Source organism: Prionailurus bengalensis, chromosome F2, assembly GCF_016509475.1.
Source record: "Prionailurus bengalensis isolate Pbe53 chromosome F2, Fcat_Pben_1.1_paternal_pri, whole genome shotgun sequence".
NCBI lineage: Eukaryota > Metazoa > Chordata > Mammalia > Carnivora > Felidae > Prionailurus > Prionailurus bengalensis.
In genome coordinates this window covers 20,193,338-20,215,521 of record NC_057353.1, presented here as the reverse complement: position 1 = coordinate 20,215,521, position 22,184 = coordinate 20,193,338, and the positions used below count along the sequence as shown (strand labels likewise).

At 46.0% G+C, this 22,184-nt stretch overlaps 1 protein-coding gene across 1 annotated transcript; it reads left to right on the top strand.

Moving 5' to 3' along the window:
- Nucleotides 1–3,459: 3,459 nt before the first annotated feature.
- On the top strand, nucleotides 3,460–20,141 carry PRDM14 (PR/SET domain 14). Its single transcript, XM_043602241.1, has 7 exons — nucleotides 3,460–4,162; nucleotides 4,728–4,781; nucleotides 4,870–5,027; nucleotides 6,185–6,455; nucleotides 10,954–11,156; nucleotides 17,249–17,350; nucleotides 19,914–20,141. The coding sequence occupies exons 1-7, from the start codon at nucleotides 3,460–3,462 to the stop codon at nucleotides 20,139–20,141; spliced, it is 1,719 nt and encodes a 572-aa protein (XP_043458176.1).
- Nucleotides 20,142–22,184: the final 2,043 nt, after the last annotated feature.

The following is a 22,184-nucleotide window of genomic DNA, read 5'->3' as shown; positions in this document are numbered from 1 at the left end:
GGGTGGCTAAATGGGTTTGGTTAAGCGATTGACCGGCTCAGGTCATGATTTCACGGTTTGTGAGTTCGAACCCCCTGTCGGGCTCTGTGCCGACAGCTCAGAGCCTGGAGCCTGCTTCAGATTCCATGCCGCCCTCTCTGCCCCTCCTCCACTCATGCTCTCTTTTTCTCTCTTTCTCCTCTCAAAAATAAACATAACCAAAAACTTTAAAGAAATAAAAGTATGGCATTTTTAACAAGAAGAATGAGGGTAGGGAATAAACCAAGCTATTAATCAGTTTTACCTTCGAGAGTAGGGAGGCCGTCAAGGACTTCTACTATTTATCGATTACTCTAAACCAGCAAGCCTTATAATTAATTTTTGTTTAATGTCTTATTAAACTTTAGATGATTTGCATAACTAGACTTGAGGATAAGGTTCATGTTGCTTCTGCTGAAATAAAGCTACAACCGGTGAGTGGCTGCACTGGAAAATGGCCTCCCGAGGACCTGCCATCCCCAGACCACCCAAGTGTCGGCGCCCGTCTTTAAATCCTACAGGTGACGTCTGGGACGAGGGAAGATGGAGTAACACAAGTGGGGAGTGGAGTCCTGGGGCTGGCATGCCTCCCGAAGGAAGCCGGCAGCAGGACTCACTCGGCTTTTCCAAGTGCAAGTTCCTCCCTGGAGCTGCTTGCTGTCCCTTGAGAAAAGATTCGTCGGGCACTCTTCACTTGCTCAGACTGGTAGCCAAGCTCTCTTAAGAACCGGAGTATTGAGGCAGCACGAGGAGAGAAGGGAAACCCTGAGCTCCTAGCCATCCCATCAGGGAGGCGCAAGTACCGCTCTCTCATCTCAGATCCCCGTGCGCCTGCAAACCGGTCTGCATCCGGGCAGAGCGGGCCTCGCCGAGCGCGGCGCCGTGAGCCCACCCCGCACGTGGGCGCGGCAGCCGGCGGGGCCCACGAAGGCCGCGGCGTCCCGCGCCTGCCTTCCCTCCCGCCGCACGGCTAGTGCGGGCTGCAAAGGCGCCCGCCCCGCTGCGGCGGCTCGCGAAGGTCGGGGCGGTCACGGAGGAATCTACGCGCTCGGCCACAGGTCACTCTCCTCTGCCAGCTTTGGGACCTGTCGCGGCGTCTCGTGGCCGGCTAGACGTTTCCTCCTTTCCTGCCCTCCCCCTTCAGTAACCCACCCAAGGCCAGCCCCGGCGGGAGGGTATACACCCCATTTTGCAGAGAAGCAGCGGGCCGCAGTGGCGGGGAACCTGGCCAAGATCACTGGGCATTACAAGGGTTTCTCTCCCACCCTAGATGCTTCCATGTGAATGTGAATGGGCTTAAGTGCTCCTTTCTTTCCCTCTATGGCCGGCCCGGAGAAGAAAGGTGCGGTCTTTGAGCGCCAGCTATGGGTCTGGACCTTGCTTTCCAGGGACCGGGGCATCCGAGGTCGCGAGCCTTCCGCGGGGGCAGCCATGGCGGAGCGGGGGTCTGGAGCTCCCACATCCGAAGTTACTGGAGAAATAAACTCCCCAAAGAGGGCTAAACGACCGCCCGGGCACTTCGGAGGCGTCCCGGACGCCGAGCCCCCCGCGTCCAGCTGCACCCACCCGGGATCCGCGAGGCGCCGCTTCCCAGCCCTTAGGGCGGTGCTAGGCTCCCCACGAGGTATCAGGGGTAAAAGGCCCCTTGGTCCTCGGGGCTTGACGCCGTCTTCGGCCGGGAGCAGTTCTTGAGAGCTCAAAGCCGACAGGCAGAGGAGAGACCCCGGGACGCGGGTCGCAGCCTTACCGGGCGAGCTCGGGGTTGGCGTGTGCACCCGGGGGCTTATCTGGGACCCTCGGCAACTCCTGCCCAGGCTTTTTGCTCCCCCTCCCGGCAAGCCTGGAGGGGCAATAGTGCCAGCGGCAGAGCGGAGGGCGAGCGCTCTGGCAGGGTCCCGGGAGGGGTTGGAGACCTGAGGAGTTAAACACGCGACCCCAGGGGACTGGAGGGCTAGTGGAGCCTCGGCCAATGGCTGCGGTGGGCGGGGAGGAGACCCGCCGGAGACCTGCGTGGGCCGCGTCCCTTCCCCACCCTAGCCCTCTCTATGCCCCGCGGCCCCGCCCGCCCGCCGCCCTCTTAAACCCCGCTCGACCCTCCCGGCCCGCCCGTCGCCTACCAGTGCGGAGCCCGCGCCGCCCTCTGGGTCCTGGAGGCGCTCGACTGGCGGCGGCGCTCTCGAAGGTGGGTGCCGGGCTGGGGCGCCGCGGTGGCCCGGGGCCGTCGTCCGCCGGGGCGGCTGGGGAGCGCAGGAAGCAGGCGCGAGCGCAGCTCGTCTTGGGTGGCCTTTTTGCCCTCTTGGGGCTTTCACTCCTTAAGTGGCTTTCAACCCTCGAGTGGCATATCCTCGCGGTCAGGGGAGGCCAAGAGCCGAGCGCCTTCGGGGGCTTAGGAGGAGACAGGCAGATGCCCTCGTCGTGGCTGACCTCTTCTCCTGACCCCGTGTTCTTTAATTTCGGAGTCACGACCCTGCTGGGTTTCCTTATTGGGCTCATTGATCTTGCCCTCGAGCCCCGCCGGCCCTGAAGGGGCTCCATTCCCCGGCCTTGGTGAACTTGTGTCCATTAAAACTCCATCCTTTCGGGGTGGGAGCGGTAGCTGCCGAGGCTTCTCTCCCACTTGGCCTGGGACTCGACCCAGGTTCCCTAAACCCGCAGGTGGAGTGACCAGAGTTCCCACAGGGACTTGGGGAATGTGGCGGGACTCGGCCATGTGGCAAACCCGGCGCCGGCTGCGGAGCTCGGAGGGGAGCCGAAGGTGGCGCCCTCCTCCTCCTCGGCAGCCCGGGCTCCTGGGTCCGAGGGGTCAGCGCCGAGAATCGTGGAGCGACGGCCTCCCCGACCTGCGTCCGGGTTTGGGGAGCTCGTCTGTTTCTGCGCTAACGGGCTGGGGGCCCTTGACTATTCCCTGACTGCTGGGGACCCAGGAGCGCCTGGAGCTGCCGCCTGCCCCAAAGCGCACCACGGCCTTGCGCTCGGGCCGCGGCCCCGGGAGTGGGAGGGTCTGGGGGCTCCAACCCACCCTGTAAAAGACTTTCGTTGGACAGAGAAGAAGGCGGAAGAGGGAACTTAAAATTTGCAGGAGCCGGGTTTGGGGCGAGATGTAGAGACTAGGTTGCTGGAAACCATCTGTGCTTGGTCGGGGTGCGTTTGGAGAGGGAAGGCAAAAGCGACTCTTACCAGGAACTTGGAGTGGAGCAAGATCCCGGAAGATTTTCGTTTGGGGTTTTGTGTGTTTGTTTGCATTGCGGTTTTGTTTTGTTTTGTTTTGTTTGTGGGGTAGGGCTTGCGAGATCGAGTTGGGAGGTTTAGGCGATTCCCTTCGACCCGGGGCTAGCTCGGATGATAGAGGGTAGGCAGGGAGGAGCAGGGTCGCAGCGCCCTGCGCACCTCACTCGGCTGCGCTTGCTTTCCCGCAGACCCGCCGCGCGCTGTGCCCCCAGGATGGCTCTGCGGCGGCCAGGTGAGGCCGGACCCCAGGGCAAGATGTGCTATCCTCCTGAGAGGCTCCAGGGAGGCCCCCAACACCTGGACGCCTACTACACGCCTTTCCCGCCCTACGGCCACTATGCGAACATGCTAACCGCTGCGGAGGAAGATTTCCAACCTTTCCCGCAGCTGGAGGCCGCGGTGACTGCATCCCACGCGATGCCCCCCTTTGCCTTCCGGCCCGCGCCTCTCTTGCTGAGCACCAGCCTGGCTCTGCAGAGGGAGCCGCTCTACGACCTGCCCTGCTACAGCAAGCTGCCACCGTGGTCCCCAATTCCCCACCTCCCCAGAGAGGTGCCGCACTTCCTCAACAGCAGCCGCGAGTATGCAGGCGCCACCGGTGAAGACTTGGGCCATACTGGTGGCCGAAGTGACAGTGGCCAGTGCTGTGGACCTGAAATTTTAATGCCGCCGCCGGCTGTGAATGCTTCCCTGTTCCCTGAGGGGGTGAAGGCCTCCCAGTTATTATCTTGCTCCCCCAGCAAGCGGTCTGAGGAGGGCTCCAAACCCCTGAACCAACAAGGGAAGTCATCTCACCGCTACCACTTCACCCAGGAGGACCTGCACTTAGTTCTGTTCGGGGTCATTCCCAGCCTGGATCACTCAGCCCCTCTGCACCACGCGGTTTCCGGTTTCCTGGTCCCCACGGACAGCTCTGGTAAAGGTGGTCACGTCGGGCAGGAGTCGGGTTGGATGGGAATAGAGGTGGGAGGAGGAGTGGGGAAGGAGCACTTCAAGGTGGATCTGAGACGGCTCAAGTCCACAGGGAAGTGTAGATATTTCCCATCAGGATGGAGCCCTCACTTCTGAGGCTGTACTTGCTTTAATGCTTGATTCCTAAGGTTGGCTTTAGTGGAGGAGGGAGAAGAGAGACATGGCTCACATAGTGGATGTCAGCTGGGATTAGAGTCTACCGGGATAATGCAAGGTAGCTCCACTAGAGCCTCACGCAATTCATACTGGGAGTCCCAGTTTAGCCATCTATCTGCACCTTATTCAAAATCAGCATTATCTCTGCTTCTCAAGTTCTTTAAATTTGCAAAACGGGGTTAATTACATAACCTTGCAGGGGCTGTTCTGAGTCTCAAAGGAGAAATTTTATACGTAAAAGGAGCAGGAAAAATATAAAGGATAAATCAACATTAAACTAAGGATAATGGTTACCTCTAAGAAGCAGGGAGGGAAACACCTTATGAAAAATAAAATCTTAGCCCCTTTTCTAGGATCTGATTCTCTTTGTCGAACTCTGGATAAAGACTCCCTTCAACTACCAGAAGGTAAGCAGGGCCTCTGGCTTGGATTTCTGTCCTGATGTGATGCAGTCAGTTGCCTCATTGGCTTTCCTGCCTCGGGCTTTTCCCCTAGGTCTCTGCCTCAAGCAGACGATGTTTGGTGAGGTGCGGCATTTTGGTGTATTCTGCAGTAGCCTTGTTGCCAAAGGAGTCAGATTTGGACCCTTTCAAGGTAAAGTGGTCAACGCCAGTGAAGTCAAGACCTATGGAGACAATTCTCTGATGTGGGAGGTAAATAAATATGCTTCTGGTGGGTTGACAAAGTGGGAAATGAAGCCAGTGGAGAACAGTGTCGGCTTCTGGCCCCCTGGGAGGGGGTCACTCTGCTTCTGTGCTGCCTGTTTTACGGTATAAAGAGAAGGGAAGAGGGGCACCTGTGTGGCTCAGTTGGTTGAGCTTCTGACTTCCGCTCAGGTCATGATCTCACTGTTTGTGGGTTCAAGCCCCTGCATCGGTGCAGAGCCTGCTTCGGATCCTCTGCCCCCTCTCTCTACCCCTCCGCAGCTCGTGTTCTCACTTTCTCTCTCTCTCTCTCTTTCTCTCTCTCAAAATAAATAAATAAACTTAAAAAAAAGAGAGAGAAGGAAAGGCAGATATTCACTCCATTAAGATAGCACCTCTAAGTGAATTCTTTGTGTTTCCTGATGCCTTAAATCGTTTTAATCTGTGAAGATTATCAATGGAATATACATATTGAAGAGTTAATATTTATCTTTGTTTATGGGCAAAACCAAATGGTTTAAATGTTATACAGTGCTGCTGAGAATATGCCAAAGAGAATAAAAACAAATTTTTAAATTTGATATCATCTGCCTATGAAATTAGCTATGGGTTTTTAAAAACTGATACTCTTGACTGTGTTTGGGGCATGCTGGTTGGACTCCAGTTAGAATATATCAGGTACCTCCCCTTGACCCTGAATTCCTACTTCTAGGAATATAGGGCAGGAGTGTAATCTGAAATTCAGACCCTGTGGAAGATGTTAATCACAAGGTTGCTGATAACAACAAAACATTGGAGACTGGAATTGCCAACAGCAGAGAAAGAATTACATGCATGACAACCAGGTTGGGAAAAAGCACAAAACTAATTGGTTGTCTTTAAGTTGGGAATTAAATGCAAACTTCTCTAGTTCCCCTTTTCTCTGCTTATGGAATTAAGATACTATAGAAATTTGGAAATTAAAGTGATAAAAGTAAGAAGCTTTAAGAATGTCACAGCACCGATAGAGATAAGCTAATACATCTATTTGGGCTTAATAATGTTAATAATAAGTATATTCAGTGGACTCAAGCATGAGATTTGGACTATAAATTTTAATAAGTAATTTTATAGGTTAGGCACAAAGAAAAAGTGCATTTTAAACTTTACGTTTCATTTTTTTTTAGATCTTCGAAGATGGTCATTTGAGCCACTTCATAGATGGAAAAGGAGGTGCGGGGAACTGGATGGCCTACGTCAACTGTGCCCGTTTCCCCAAGGAGCAGAACCTGGTTGCGGTGCAGTGTCAGGGGCAGATATTTTACGAGAGCTGCAAGGATATCTGCCAGAACCAAGAGCTCCTTGTGTGGTATGGAGACTGCTATGAAAAGTTTTTGGACATTCCCATGAGCCTTCAGGTCACAGAGCAGGGGAAGCCGGTGCCTGGGCCCTCTGAAGGTGAGTGCACACCTTTGCCTTTCCCAGTGAGGCTCTTCTAGTGGAAGGACTTGGCACATGAACCACACCCTCCTGCAGCATCCCCGCTGACTTGCGGGGCGTCCCCTTCTCAGAGGCTAATGCAGGGGAGACTAAACTGAGGATGTCTCTAACTAGGGGGGCACTACCCAGGGAAAGGAAAATGCCCTTATCTTTCCACAGCTGCTGAGGCTACTAATATTCACAAGGAAACCTTTTCTTCTTCCCCATCACCTCCTCTCAGAGGAAAAAGTAAATAAAGGCCAAATACATGGATGCAACTTCTTCCCTAGGTGAGCCAGTTTCTGATTCATCTCTGCTCAGGCTAACACAGCTGATGACTCCATCAAAGCTCTTAGAGCAGTGTTTTTCAAGTAGGAGTTGCAGTATCTTAATGTGGGAAATCAATTTAGTGGTTTAGACCATCTTTAAAGAAAAAAAAAAGAATTAGAATAGAGTAGAATAGAAAATATTGATGTGAATCTCAAGTATTGTTTGGTGAAGTTTGATTACAAGTGGAGATGTGTGGTATACTGAGTCTCAAATATAAAATATATTTCCTGCTGTGGATCTTCATCCCCTTGGAGAAGCATTGAGTTAGACTCTCACTCTCAGATTTTAATGTGGGTGTTGACTACCTGGGGATCTTGGAAAGATGCAGATTCTCATTCAGGGCTGGGACGACCTAAGATTCTGCATTTCTATCAAGCTTCCTGGGGAGGCTGATGCTGTTGGCCCCTGGACCACATGAGAAGGTTGAGGAGCCAGAGAACCACCAACTCACCGTCTGGGAATGAGCCTCTGGGATTTGCAAATTCTCTGACTGATTTTTACATACACAAAAGCTTGGGAATCCCGATCTGGTGGGTGGGATGAGTTAAACGCAAAATGTATGTAATAGGGTGGAAGACCAACTTATTATGTTATAATAAGTGTGATAAGTAACAGAAAGAAAGAAGTAAATTTGCATTCATCACACAATACAGTGATTGTATGCGTGCACATCTCCCTTGCAAACATAGACCCTTTGGTGCAGGAAATAATCCTCAACACCTTCATATCCCTTTCTCCTGGATCTTAGTGTGTATTGAAGGGAAGCAGAAGACATTAGGACTAATGCAGGGAAAGCTGCTTAGAGGTGGAAGGAAATGTAGGGTGTGTTAGGCTGGGAGAGGGTAGGAAATTTGGCTTTGGGGAATAGGGAAGCCAGGGGGAAGGACACGCTCACTGGGATTAGGAAGTGAATAATGAACAGGCTCTTGTTTCGAGAGTCCAAATTATGAGGGCCTCTCGGAATCAGTTGGGTAAACCATCTATCTTCCTGCTACACCAATGAGCGGATAGTGTGGGGGGGTAAAGCCGGGGGTGGTGGTGAGATGGTGGGACTCTCCAAAGTCCATGGACCTCACACTTATCTCATACTTATGGATTCTTTTTGGTCACTTCCAAAATGTACTGATTGTTTTTGAAATAAAACTGAAAAATACATTTGAGAAAATATACACATGCTCAATAACTCACAAGATACAATCATCTTTTTGAAAAAGTATTTAACACTATTATTGGCTATTACAATGATCATAACTTTTGATTACTCAGTAATACTCTTCTGGAAATTTGTCTTCAGAAAATGGTCCAGAAGGACAAGGTTTGCGCAGGAAGGTTTTTACAATGGAACCATCCCTATTAATGAAAAATCACAAACAACCTAAATGTTCAGTAGTAGAGTAATTGTTATGTAAATGGTGATATATTAACATATAGAATAATATGCAGAAATCAGAAATCCCCATCTGGTGATAAGGAACAGGGAAGGATGAGGGCTTATGATAGTAAATGGGGTTAAAATAATATATATTTGGGAGACTGTATGGAAGGAAATTGGTAAACAGCTTAATTTGTTGGAAAGAATTATGGATGAATTAATTTGTTTTCTGTTAATGAATGGTTTTTGAATAGGATTAAAAAGGAAGAAAAATCTAAATTCTTCTGTCCTGTCAAAGAACTTTTCCTCAAAGGCTTTTGGCGAGGAATGGTGGGAACTTCCTTCCCCTTTAACGTCTTGAGTGGGAGGGAAGAGTCTGGACCCTATGTGGGCGGGTTATTTGAGTATGCAAGCCTGTGGAGTGTGTGTTTTGGGGGATGGAGGTGTGGAATGTGAAGACAGCTCTTAATTGTTACCAAACTCTACACTGTGGAGGGGCAGAAAGTAGCATTGTCGAGACTGGAAAACCCCTTGGCTAAAAAGAGGAGTTGACTGAGGTTGGGGAGTGGGGGTGGGGAGGATGAAGAAGGAAAGGACAGGATGAAGTTATCAGGTTAAGTTAAATTTCCAAAGACCTGAGCAGAAAATGCAGACAGGTGAGCCCTAATTAGTTAGCAAAGGTGGAGTCTCATTTTTGCCTAAGTGGTTGTTCTCATGCAGACTCCCTATCGAACCATTATTCTGAATTTCGCTGTGCTCTAGTGCTTTGATTTGTAAAGGTCACTGATCCAGTCTTGTAGACCCTCTCTTCCCACCGGAGGAAGCAGGAAGGCCAGGCCATTCTGACCAATGAAAATTCTAGTGCTGAGCTAAAACCATCCCAGCAAGGGACTTCTGAGAGTATTAGCACCTCAATGAAAGTGATAGACATACCTGGCAGTGGACCATCCTGGGGATGGCGGTTGCCTTCCTGGTTATTTACTTAATGAATGGTTTATTTCCTTAGCCACCTGTTAAACGTGCCTGGGAGGTAGTTGTCAACTAACAAAGCCCCTGATGGATAGCTTCCCTGCTGTCCTGATGCTAAAAAGATTTCCATCTACAGACTCTTGCATATACTTATTCCTGGCCCTTCTCTCTTTCTCTCTGGGGCCAGACAATGAGGTCTCAGTGATGCATTCACAGTCAAAGCCACTTGATCCTCTGGAATCCAGAGTGTCCTCAGCAGGGAGGCTTTTGTAGGTGGCCCCTGTCCCCTCCTCTCCCCCCAACACATAGACACCCCTGGACCTGGGACCTCCCTTGCTAGAGTCGGCTGAACCCTCTCTAACCTCTCTCCCCCTCCCTTCATTGATAAAAACAGATTTACCTTTCTGGATCTTGTGTATCACTCAGTGATAGTATCGCTCTTTGGTAAGAACTCAATAAATGATAGGATTAAATTAATCATCATGGTAACCCTATAAATACAAGGGAAGGTAAGATATTGTCAGCCTTACTCCATACATGTTGGTTCTAGCTCTGGAATCTTTTCCAAAGGTTCAGAGAAGTAAACTGTGAGCGAAACAAATGCCTAAGACTTCATAAAAGGGGCCAAATGGAGCAGCTCTTGTGAAGCCTAGGAAGTAAGCAATTGGTGTCCATCATGGCCTGAGGTGAACTGCTTTGAACTTAGATAGAGCTTGGGCTGATCTGAAAGGGACACGATAGGTATGTTTTGGTATATTAACCCAGCCTTGTAACACGTGCCAGTCAGAAGTGGCTTCAAGAACTGTGGTGTCGAGGGGCACCTGAGTGGCTCAGTCGGTTAAGTGTCTGACTTCAGCTCAGGTCATGATCTCATAGTTCATGAGTTCAAGCCCCGAGTCAGGCTCTGTGCTGACAGCTCAGAGCCTGGAGCATGCTTCACATTCTAAGTCTTCCTCTCTCCTTGCTCCTCCCACGCTCAAGCTCTGTCTCTCTTTAAAAAATAAATAAACGCTAAAAAAATTTAAAAATAAAAAGAACTTTCGGATTGAACTGCTCTTAAATAGGGCTGGAGGCAGGGCTAAATTAATAGACTGGAGAAACATAGCAAAGCCTGGAAAACATGAAGACTTCGAACCCTAATCGAACTGATTGGAAAGTAATTAAACATACGTGTATACACATATGTATTTCTTTAAGGAATAAGAGTTCATTGTTTAGGTATGACAACGACAATACGGTTACTACTTTTTAAAAGTATTATATTTTAAAGATTGCAGTTTGAGGCATTTATGAACCAAATGATAATTAGTATTGAAATAGTCACAGAGGGAAGTGATCTAAATGAAAACAAAATTGGCTATAAGTTGATCGTTGTCAAAGCTTGGTGTTGAGTGCATGGGGGATTGTTAGTGCATTATTTTGATTTAGTATATGTTTAAATTATTCTGTAATAAAAGGTTTTTTTAAAAATCCTGTTGGAGAGGGCCACCTGGGTGGCTGAGTCAGTGAAGTGTCTGACTTCAGCTCAGGTCATGATCTCATGGTTCATGAGTTCGATCCCTGCATCGGGTTCTATGCTGACAGGTCAGAGCCTGGAGCCTGCTTCGGATTCTGTGTCTCCCTCTCTCTCTGCCCCTCCCCCACTCAGGTTGTGTGTGTGTGTGTGTGTGTGTGTGTGTGTGTGTGTGTCTCAAAAATAAACAAACATGAAAAAACATTTTTTTTTTTTTAATCCTGCTGGAGGAAATAAGAATGAGGGAACGTAGCTGACAAAGCCCCTGGCATTTATCCTCCTGTGTTTGACAGAGTCTGCAGAAGGCTACAGATGTGAAAGATGTGGAAAAGTATTTACCTACAAATATTACAGAGATAAGCACCTCAAATACACCCCTTGTGTGGACAAGGGTGACAGGAAATTTCCCTGCTCTCTCTGCACACGATCCTTTGAGAAGCGGGACCGGCTCCGGATCCATGTCCTTCACGTTCATGAGAAGCACCGGCCTCACAAGGTAAGAAGTAGGGCGACGAATGATGGGTGGCCCGTTCCTCACACCCCTGAAGACACAGTGAGGGTCCCCTGGATGTGAGTTGCTGGGACACCGTGCTTGACGATGTAGGGTCTATGAAGAAAGGGACGGTGCCGTGGAGGGGCACACAGGAGCTACCGCGTCACAGTGCTAGAACGGATGCTTGAGGTTGAGAGGACACAAAGGAAGGGTGTCCACTTCTACCTGGAGACGTGGGTTATGAAAGGCCTCACAGAAGAGGTGGCCTTGAGCCTAGTCTAGAAGGACAAGGGGATGTCTGATTTATGTCAGAGGCAGAGTTGGTTGAGGAGGGGGAGAGGGTCGAGATGTTCCGAGCAAGAAGGAGCCTGGCATGTGCTTTTAGATCACTGTACGTTGTTCCATCATCTGTGCAGGCATACTGACCATTATAGATAAGGATGAGGCAGAGGCATGGCCCAAAGAATGGAAGGCATCTGTGGCATGCCAAGGATTTTGTCAGGAAGAAAAGCAACAATGGCCATAGGGAGCCATTTTCTGCTATTCTGGATATCTGGTTGCTCTGCTGGACTTGGTGAAAAAAAGTGCATGCACCATTGAGCCTGTTTAGAAGAAAGGATGGGACTTAGGTGCAGACAGACATGGGTGTGGCTCCCAGCCCTGTCGAACTGGCTGATGAGGCTACCACCTGAGCGACCCCAGAGTCCCAGTTCTGTTCACTTGAAAAGCGAGAGTAGGGGCGCCTGGGTGGCGCAGTCGGTTAAGCGTCCGACTTCAGCCAGGTCACGATCTCGCGGTCCGTGAGTTCGAGCCCCGCGTCGGGCTCGGAGCCTGGAGCCTGTTTCCGATTCTGTGTCTCCCTCTCTCTCTGCCCCTCCCCCGTTCATGCTCTGTCTCGCTCTGTCCCAAAAATAAATAAACGTTGAAAAAAAAAAATTAAAAAAAAAAAAAAAAGAAAAAGAAAAGCGAGAGTAATCTTCATAAAATTGCCCTTATCTTCCCCCCCTGGTGGATCTTACCTGTTCACGGCTAAGCTTGCAGGGAAATCCCAGTCACTATATTACTTACTCCTAGAAAGTTTGAGGATTTTTACAATAATCATGTGTTATCTTGCTCGACAAAAGACATTTAACACAATTAGTTTTCAACAACCCCTTGGTGGTCCAGATCTACACAGATGTCCACACCAACCCAGTCCCCTCCAAATACCACTTCCCACAGAAAAGCACATACTTACCAGAATTCTAAGAACATTTGAAGTATAAGACAGTGAAATTACTGGGGTGCCTGGGTGGCTTAGTTGGTTAAGCGGCTGACTCTTGAGTTCAGCTCAGGTCATGATCTCAAGGTTCATTAGTTCAAGCCCCATGTCAGGCTCTGTGCTGGTAGCACAGAGCCTGCTTGGGATTCTCTCTCTCTCTCTCTCTCTCTCTCTCTCTCTCTCTCTGCCCCTCCTCCCCTTCTCGTGCTCGTTCATGCTCTCTCTCAAAATAAACATTTTAAAAAGTGATAAATTTATTTCCAATTTTTACTGTTTAACGTGGGAAAAGAATGTATGTTTGGTAAATATATTTTGGACAAAACAAAAGCCTCCTGATATGCCATGACCCAAGTTAAGACATTTAAGGTGTAATGTTTTTCTCTATGTCTATGTCTATGTGTACATTTATGTATTTTTAACATACTTGGGGATATTCTGAGGCTAGTTTTTCTGACTTAACACAACATCATGAGTCATTTATAAACATAGTAATGGCTGCATCAGTATATATTAGATGGATGTGCTATCATTGATTTAACCAATCTTCTGCTTTGTGATTTTTTCCCCCCAGTGTTGCTGTGGTGAACAATATTATATACAAATCATTATCTCTGTTATCCATGTCTGATGATTTCTTTGGGATAGATTCCTAGAAGTAGAAAAACTGGGTCAAAGGGTGTATACAATTTGAAGGCTCTTGAATCGAGGCACTAAACTGTCTTCCAGAGGATGTGTCGATTTGTAGTCCCGCCCGGGGTGGGGGCTTGTGTGTGTGGTAGGCAGCACCAGGTCTCCTGCAATGCTACTGTCCTTCTTTACATTGTCATTATGATAGACGGAACGGTATCTTGCTTTACTTTGCATTTTAATTAATGTGGTCTAAATGTTTAAACTATATTTTATTGGCACATTGTATTTGTCTTGTGATTTATCAATTTATGTCCTTGGAAAAGATTTCTATTGCTACATGTTTTAGTAATAATGTTTTACAAGCTATATTGTATCAATTCCGGGTTGGAGTTTTTTCACATCTTTATGTTCCTGAAATTGGAGTGTGTTCAACAAGTGACGATATGCCACCATCCCAATTGGTGGCATTTTCCTTGTTAGCACAAAAAGTAATGGTGGATCTTACAGCTGATGAGATACACCATTTAGGCCGTTTGTCAGATCTGCTGCAGCTACAGGACCAGAGGGTGTTGGTTAACAAAGGAGAAGCTGTCGGATTTGTTTTTGTTTTTCACTAAAAAGAATCGAAGAAAAGGATATCAGAGCTCGATCAAGATATTTCTACTAGACAGTTGGCTAGGTCATTTGCTTAAACTCTGAGGATGGTGTTGGTCTTGAGTCGGGGTTTGAGTGGAGAAGCTGTACTCGGATGCTGCCATCTTTTTTTCTTTAATGTTTATTTATTTTTGAGAGAGGTGTGTGTGTGTGTGTGTGCGCGCACGCGCACGCGCGTGTGCATGAGGAGAGAGGCAAAGAGAGGGAGATAGGATCTGATCTGAAGTCTCTGTGCTGAGAGCAGAGAGCTGATGTGGGGCTTGAATTCATGAATGTGAGATCATGATCTGAGCCAAAGTCAGTTGCTTAACCGACTGAGCCACCCAGGTACCACAGGTGCTGCCATCTTTGAGACTGAGGGACCGTAGACCAGGCTGTCAGTGGATGACAGAGACGAGAAAGAAGGCATGGAAGCTGGTCAGAGTGAAGTGAGGAGTTGGGTTTTATGGTAGAGTGGAGAAAGAATCATTTTTTAAACTGGCAATAGAAGAGGAGGAGTCCTGTGTCCTCAGTGTTCCCACAATTCTTCTTTAGTGATCTTCTCTTTGCAAACTCTCCCTGAGTGGTCTTGTCTCTTTTATTATGACTATAAGTAGCATTTCACTTTGGATGTTGAGCTCTGGCCAAGAGCTCTGACCTGAGCTCATGAAGCATGTATCTAGCTGCATTCTAAGTATCTCAACCTGAATTTCTCATGGCACTCCTTTTCTTATTTTTACTGGTAAGCATTTTTTAATGCTTCTTTTAGTTTTCTTTATTTTATATACTTAAGTTTGAGTACTGAACTTCTAAGGTGATAAAATATATTTAATTTTTTCAAAAACTTGAACAAAACATTTAAGTTGAAAAGAAGGGGGAAAAAATCTCTGGTGAAACATACCTGCAGAACTTAAGATAAATATTTTTTTTTTAAAAAAACCAACCAGTTTCTGAAAAAGAATTGACAATTAGAAGATGCTGAGTGTACAACCAAAAATGAAAAACCCTGTATTGTCACCCCTATATCCAGCATTTAAAACCTAAATGTACCTCCTTTTCACATAATTTGTCGAGCAAAATTAATGAAGAACACAAATAAATGACAGAGGAAATCCCTGTAGTTCATAACAATGAGTCCCAAAAGTTTATATGTGAATTTGGGATCTCAGCCCTCTCTAACCTCCTAAAATTCCTGACCAATGGAGCGAAGGCTTTATTTTTCCAGAAAGCATCGTTGCTTATAGTCTATAAATTGCTCAAAATGACGCCAGACTTTTTACTTTCTTTATATTTTGTTTTTGACTTCCCCCTAAGCTTTTTGTTTTTGCTGGGATTTCTAATTACAAGAGGTAAATATAGTTTCTTAATTGTGTAAAATGATATTTACATCCTTGTTGAAAGCATTCTTCATGGAGCTTATTCAGATTTGAACCAGGTGCCTTCTAGGCCTGTGAACTGTCATTATTTGGATAGTTTTCATCACCTTTCTGAATTAGTTCCACTGATTTTTACATCTCACTCTTCTCTCTTGATTTCCAAATTTCAAAAACCTTCAAGGCATCTTTCCATTTACTCTTATCATTTGATATCAATCTGGTTCTTGATTTTTTATAAATAACTGGGTTTTTTCTTTATGGAATTTGTTATTTATCTTTGGAGTTCTGAAAAAATTTTTTTTAATTTTTTTTTTTAACATTTATTCACCTTTGAGAGAGAGAGAGTGTGAGTGGAGGAGGGGCAGAGACAGGGAGACAGAATGTGAAGCAGGCTCCAGGCTCTGAGCTGTCAGCACAGAGCCTGACATGGGGCTCGAACCCACAGACCGTGAGATCATGACCTGAGCCGAAGTCAGACACTTAACTGAGCCACCCACGTGCCCCTGGAGTTCTAAAATTTTAACAGAATGTGCCAAGTTGGATGTCTTTTTCTTTTTGTCTTGCTTTGTAATCAGTGAAGTACAAAGTACTCTTTCCATTTGAAGGCATAAGTCCTAAACTGAAAGGAATTTTCTTGTTCATTCTTTGATTATTATGTCTTCTAGATCTTTATTTTCTCCTGGAACTTCTTTTGGCCAGATACTAGCTACCTCCTTGTGCTTAACATTTTTGTTCTTTTTTGTGAAGTTTTTTGTTGTTGTTGTTTGCTTGTTTTTATTTTATAGAGAGAGAGCACACTGAGCAGGGGAGAAGGGCTAAGAGAGAGAAAATCTTAAGCTGAGCATGGAGCCTGACGTGGGGCTCGATCCCACGACCCTAGACTCGTGACCTGAGCCAAAATACACTCATCCGACTGAGCCACCCAGGCTTAACTTTTAATTCTTTTTGCTCCCCATTCGCAGAGTCCCCTAATCTTATTTTCCAAATCATGTATTTAGTCCTTATATTTGATCTGTTCTTTTTTCTAGTATTAACTCAAACACCTGACTTTTTGTGCTAGCAATCATAGTAATGATAACAAATGCTCATTATTAAGACCTCAAACAGCACAGAAAAGTTAGAGAAGACTTTTAAAATCTACCCCAGGGGCGCCTGGGTGGCTCAGTCGGTTAAGCGGCCGACTTCGGCTCAGGTCATGATCTCGTGGTCCATGAGTTCAAGCCCCGCGTCAGGCTCTGTGCTGACAGCTCAGAGCCTGGAGCCTGTCTCAGATTCTGTGTCTCCCTCTCTCTGACCCTCCCCCATTCATGCTCTGTCTCTGTCTCAAAAATAAAAAATAAAACGTTAAAAAAAAAAGGGTTGTAAATTTGAAAAACATTTCTTTAAAAAATTATAATAATAATAAAATAAATAAAATCTACCCCAAACATATCCTCTCTCCTGTGTGTGCACATAAGTAAACCTGAGGAGCAGGGTGTGGAGGCAAAATATGTTCCTTTACCTGGTTTGGGATCCTGGAAAAGATTCAGCAGGTGTCATGAGGGTCAAGAGCACAGAGAAACGACATGAACCTTTGACAGCAGGTGAACACATGCTGTATCACATGCTTTCACTGGACTCCCAAACTGGTACTTTTTTGTAGGTACAATGTGTCTCAGACCACCTGCCACCTGTTTTGCCATCTGGGGCTCCATAATCATCACCACACCCACTAGCTTTTTAGCTCCTTGTCTCTAGCAAAGTGTCGAGCACATAGTAGGTACTCCATAAATACTTGTTGAATTAACTGGGGTGGTGCCCATCAAGAAAAGCAGGAGACAAAGGGTCCAAGTTTAACTGACTTGCTCTGGTCACACAGCTACTTGTTGACAGAGCAGGACTAATTCAGTCTTCTCTTCCTGTTCACTTCCCACCTTGTACATCTGAAGCAGCTGACAGCCAGAGACTTTAGAGGAATTATGGAAAGCCACAGCATTGAGCAGGCTCTGGACCAGAGCTCATGCTTCCAGATTCTTCCGGTGTAGCCCTGGGTCGTCTTTCTACTACTTTAATTAGACATCTCAGCCTGAGTCTACTTGATCCTCTGCCTACAGACATATGCAAGATAAATAGAATATTTTACCTCTTACTCCCAGATAAACATAATGGTAAAATGAAGACGTGATTTTTAACTGCATGTTTCTTTTACACCTTAGTGTTCTACGTGTGGGAAATGTTTCTCTCAGTCTTCCAGCCTAAACAAACACACGAGAGTCCACTCTGGAGACAGACCATACCAGTGTGTATACTGCACAAAGGTAAATGGAATCTCCTTCCAAGGGATCTGCCTTGAGCCCTGTTTGGATGGATGTTCATGGCTAAGAACTTGAAGCATAAAGCCTGGCTTATAAGGAGTTCTTGGTTAGTCCATTATCAGCCCAAACCCCATTTCCACCCCTAAATATGTTCCAGTTGGCTTAAGATGATCAGACACGATCTCCTACTGCCAAGTTGGCATTTGGGTCACGTGTAATGAAACACACCCCGCAGGGTTGTCTGGATTCAGTCGGTAGAACATACGACTCTTGATGTTTGAGTCGGAGTTCAAGCCCCACGTTGGATGTAGAGATTACTTAAATAAATAAACTTAAACTTTTTTTAAAGAAATACACCCCTGATTTACAGACAGCCCTGATGATTGCAGACACAATTACATAATATTAAAGAGCACAAACTCCTCTATCTTTCTAGAGCAACATTGCTGAAATGGAATCTAATGTACATTATACAGAATATTGAATGATTAAAATGAAGACACAAATATGTAAATATGTAGTTAGGAGTTGCTGGAATAGAAACAATGGTTTGACCATGCTTTAGACATTATATCTCATGTCCTGTTTTGATGATAAACATCTGTGCTGCCCAATGCTTAGTGAGCCATTAACCATATGTGGCTATTTAATTTAATAAAAATGAAATAAAATGGAAAGTTCAGTGATTTGGTTGCACTATGCACATTTCAAGTGCTCAATAGCCCCATGTGGCTGCTGACCACCAAATTGGATAGCACGGACACAACATTTCCATCATTGCAGCAAGTCCTATTGCATAGGAATAGACTGGTTCTGTCATCAGTTTTATATAATAAAGCCATAAAAGGAATATAGGCTGTCTTAGGGGGTCGTCTAAACCTCCCACAGAAGAATAAAACATTGAGCGCACCAGACTTGGGGAAACCTACTGCCAAAGAAATTGTGGGTCAATAGAATGGTCATCATCAACATGGCGAAATGAGGCTGAGCCAGAAGTAGACCATGTGGAGCCAGCACAAACTGAAGGAAGGTGACCATGGATTTGTGTGAAAAAAGCAGCCTCTCCTGAGGAATAAATTCTGTCCAGGATTTCCAGAGCAAGGTCAGAATAACTCCACAACGCATTCTGTTTCTGGAGTTCTTACTCTGATCCCTACCTTGTAACTTCTAACTAACCTGGTACTGAGAGATGTTCTGAAAGGGAACTAAATATTTGGCCTCCCAGTTGACACATTAGACTTCAGTTACTTAAGCTGATGCAGACTGACCATGTGTGGGTGTGTTCAGGCAGGTACAACTTATGAACCTGACTAGGCAGTGACCCAACTCCACATGTGCCCAGACACCCCGTTGTCTAGTGCTTCTCTCTTAGCCCCCAAATCCGAGGTCACCAGTTTAACCAGTGTTTTATATCATAGTCAATGAACCCCAAAATGGAGTCGTTACGTCTCTAATATACCACTTGAAGGTGACAAGTAGTACTGAAATGAATGAGGGAAAGAACAGAAGTGGCCAAGAAAAGATACGTAAACACAGCAAAGTACTTGGGAATCTAAAATGTGACAACCATTCTGAAAAAATTTGGCAGTTTCACTAAAAACTAAACTTGGTAACTGCCATACAACCCAGCAATTGTCCTCCTGGTCACTTACCTTAGACATGAAGGTTTATATCTTTACACAAAAACCTGTGCACAAATGCTTGTAGCAGCTTTATTCATGAGAACCCACACCGGAAACAACCCAGATGTCCTTCAACGGGTAAGTGATTGAACAGACTGGGCACATCCACACCAGGGAGAGCTACCCGGCAATAGAAACGGCATGAGCTGTTGTCCACACACCAGCCTCAAAAATGGAGAACAGTTAGCGGTTGTTACGGCTTAAAAGAAAAAAGTGGGAGTGAGAGGGATCAGTATGGCCCTAAAAGGGCAACGTGAGGGGTCGTCATGATAAAATTGTTCTGATCTTCACTATCAACGTCAGAATCCTGGTTGTGATACCGTACCGTAGTTCTCCAAGAGGTACCACTGAGGGAAACTCTGTAAAGGGTACACAGAATCTCTAATATTTCTTAAGACTGCCTGTGAGTAAACAATCACCTCAAAAAGTTTTAAGTTTACGAAAAGAAGACACTGGGGTGCCTGGCTGGCTCAGTCCGTGGAGCGTGCGACTCTTGGTCGTGGGGTTATAAATTCAAGCCTTGTGTTGGGTGGAGAGATTTCCTAAAAATAAAATCTTTAAAAAAAGAAGAAACCAATAAGATACTGCTTTATGCAAGACCGTAGCCAATACGAACTACTCCTCTAATGCACGTTCTCTTGGTGTGGTCCTGGGTCCACCTGCATTGGAATTGCTTGTTTATACGCAGGGTCCTGAGCCTCATGTCTGTCATGTCCTTTTGTTATTAAGACCGCTACTGTTGACGAAGAGTGCTCTATAGCCTTAAAACCCAGATTCATCTATTGGAGAACTAAGGATCAGTGACGTTGAAGTTAACCCCTTTGTCTAGTTGGCTGTGCAGGTGATGGAAGTTTACTTTTTCTTCTGCTGTCTGTTCTCTGCAGAGGTTCACTGCCTCCAGCATCCTTCGCACGCATATCAGGCAGCACTCAGGGGAGAAGCCCTTCAAATGCAAGTACTGTGGTAAATCTTTTGCATCCCACGCCGCCCATGACAGCCATGTCCGTCGCTCGCACAAGGAAGATGAGGGCTGCTCCTGCAGCATCTGTGGAAAAACCTTCCAGGATCAAGAAGCGTTCTACTCCCACACAAAGCTTCACGAAGGCTACTAGCCCTCAGTATGGGGACAATGTAAAAACCAAATGCTAGGATTCTGTCTTTGTTTTCCTTGCTTACGGGTGTGTCGTACGAACAGATGATAGTTTTACTAAGATGAGAAACAAAAATGGAGCCGGCCAAAAAGCTGATTTCACCAGCTTTCACAGAAATGTTCTTCACAATTTTTAACAAGAATGGAATTTTGGTGAATTTACCTAACAGTAGTGAATGCTGACTATTCATAGAGAGCTTCAGGGTCTGGAAACTCAACACAAACCCTGAGGGAGGGCTTGGGAGTAGAGTTTGATTTTTGTGATGAAAAAGACCTTTTCTCTATTTGTTTTAGACCCCCAGTTGTCATGTCTGTGGCCATCACCTGGTCTATTCTTCATAGAATAAATTCTTTAAAAGTTCATTCAACTCCGAGCTTCCTTAGTATTGTAACTGCTTGGACATAGATTAGTCTGCCACCTTTCTTGTATTTATTTTAAACCCTTAGTTCCCACCCTCCCCCCATCACATGACAAATGCAGGTTAATTTGTTCAGCACCACACAGAATTACTACAGACACAGAAGTTACGTATTCACGCCATCATCTGTGAGCTTTGTAATTGGGGAAGAAAAATTATTGCCAAATGAGAAACGACTTAAAAATTGCAATAGACTAAAAAATTAAGTGTTTTTATATTGCTCTAGTTTCAAACCTGATTTCATTCCTGATGATGGCACAAGCGGAATTTTTCAGGCCTAATTAATTAGCCAGTTCATACTCTATTTAGAATGTAGAAAGAAGAGGCCCACCGAAAAGAAAAATGTGCTATATCAGTTATCACGAGGCTGATGCAAGCCTTGGGGAATGTCTTCTAATATGTGAGCGACCACAAACTGATTGCACGTGGGTAATATTAGCCAACATTTGTAAATGAGCACGAACCCTGGGAAATGGTACTGAGCTCACCATTTATGCATAAGGAAATCGAAGCCAAGGGTAAGGAGGTGATGCAGCGGTCGCCTCCAAGGGACAAAGCCAGGTGGGCCCAGCTCCGCCACTCAGCCTCTTACCAAACCAGCATGCTCCATTATGAATCCTGCTAAGGACACAGCGTTTTCCCATCAACTAACCCATTCCTCCCCAAATTAAAGCAAACAGCACCACACTTTTAAATATTCTACATGGAACATTTGAGACCAGAATAAAAGTGTTTCGCAGGCGACCAGAGCTACTAAGCGAGAATGTCACATCCCCAGCCATGGTGGTATTGACCGTCTAGGATTTTCCTTCACCTTTTATCCATGGTCCACAGCTCTCAAAATGGAGCAAATTCAATATAGAACAGATGCCCCATCCAGGGGGAGGCTCCCAGCTGTAGCAGAGTCCTTTGAGAAAGAGATGTAGTGCAGGTGGAAAAGCAGTGACAGATTTTCCTCTGGGGAATCCTTTGCTGCCTTGACTAGGTCTTGGTAATTTATCCTAATGGGAATGTGCCCTGTTGTTTTAGGACTGTTTTAGTTCATGTTAATTAAGTCAGAACAATGGTCTTTTGAAAAGACTGGGACTCATCCTGTAATTAGGCAGCCTTTCTTTGACTGCTAGTTCATTTTAAAATCAAACGGGTAAAAGCAAGACATCAGGAACTCAGTGATGTGGATTTTTTTCACTAGTTGAATAATTCAAATTAAGTACTTTGTTCTTTGGACAAGCATGGTAGCAAAGGAAGGTGTGGGGTTTTTTTGTTTTTTGTTTTTTGCTTTTTGTGTGTTTTTTTGTTTTCCCTTTTTCTAACAGGGCATGCAAAATAATATAATATTTGGGACCAAGCAGGCTTAATCTGACCTACTTCCACAAAGTTTGGGTCATCCTGATTGTGTTACATACCTCAATTTTTTGTTCGGAAAATGCAGTCAGTTCACAACATCCTTCTTTAATAATTACCTTAAGCTCTTTTGTGTTTATTTAAAATGTGTATCTCATCTATTTTTTTTTTTTAAAGTAAGCTTTGCACCCAACATGGGGCTTGAACTCACCACCCTGAGAGAGAACAAGAGTCACATGCTC

Bases quoted from the DNA above. Each gene is read 5' to 3' on its own strand.
- PRDM14 (XM_043602241.1), top strand. From the start codon at position 3,460: ATGGCTCTGCGGCGGCCAGGTGAGGCCGGACCCCAGGGCAAGATGTGC. The intron at 6,456-10,953 runs GTGAGTGCACAC...TGTGTTTGACAG, and splicing joins GGTGCCTGGGCCCTCTGAAG to AGTCTGCAGAAGGCTACAGA. The intron at 11,157-17,248 runs GTAAGAAGTAGG...TTTACACCTTAG, and splicing joins AGAAGCACCGGCCTCACAAG to TGTTCTACGTGTGGGAAATG.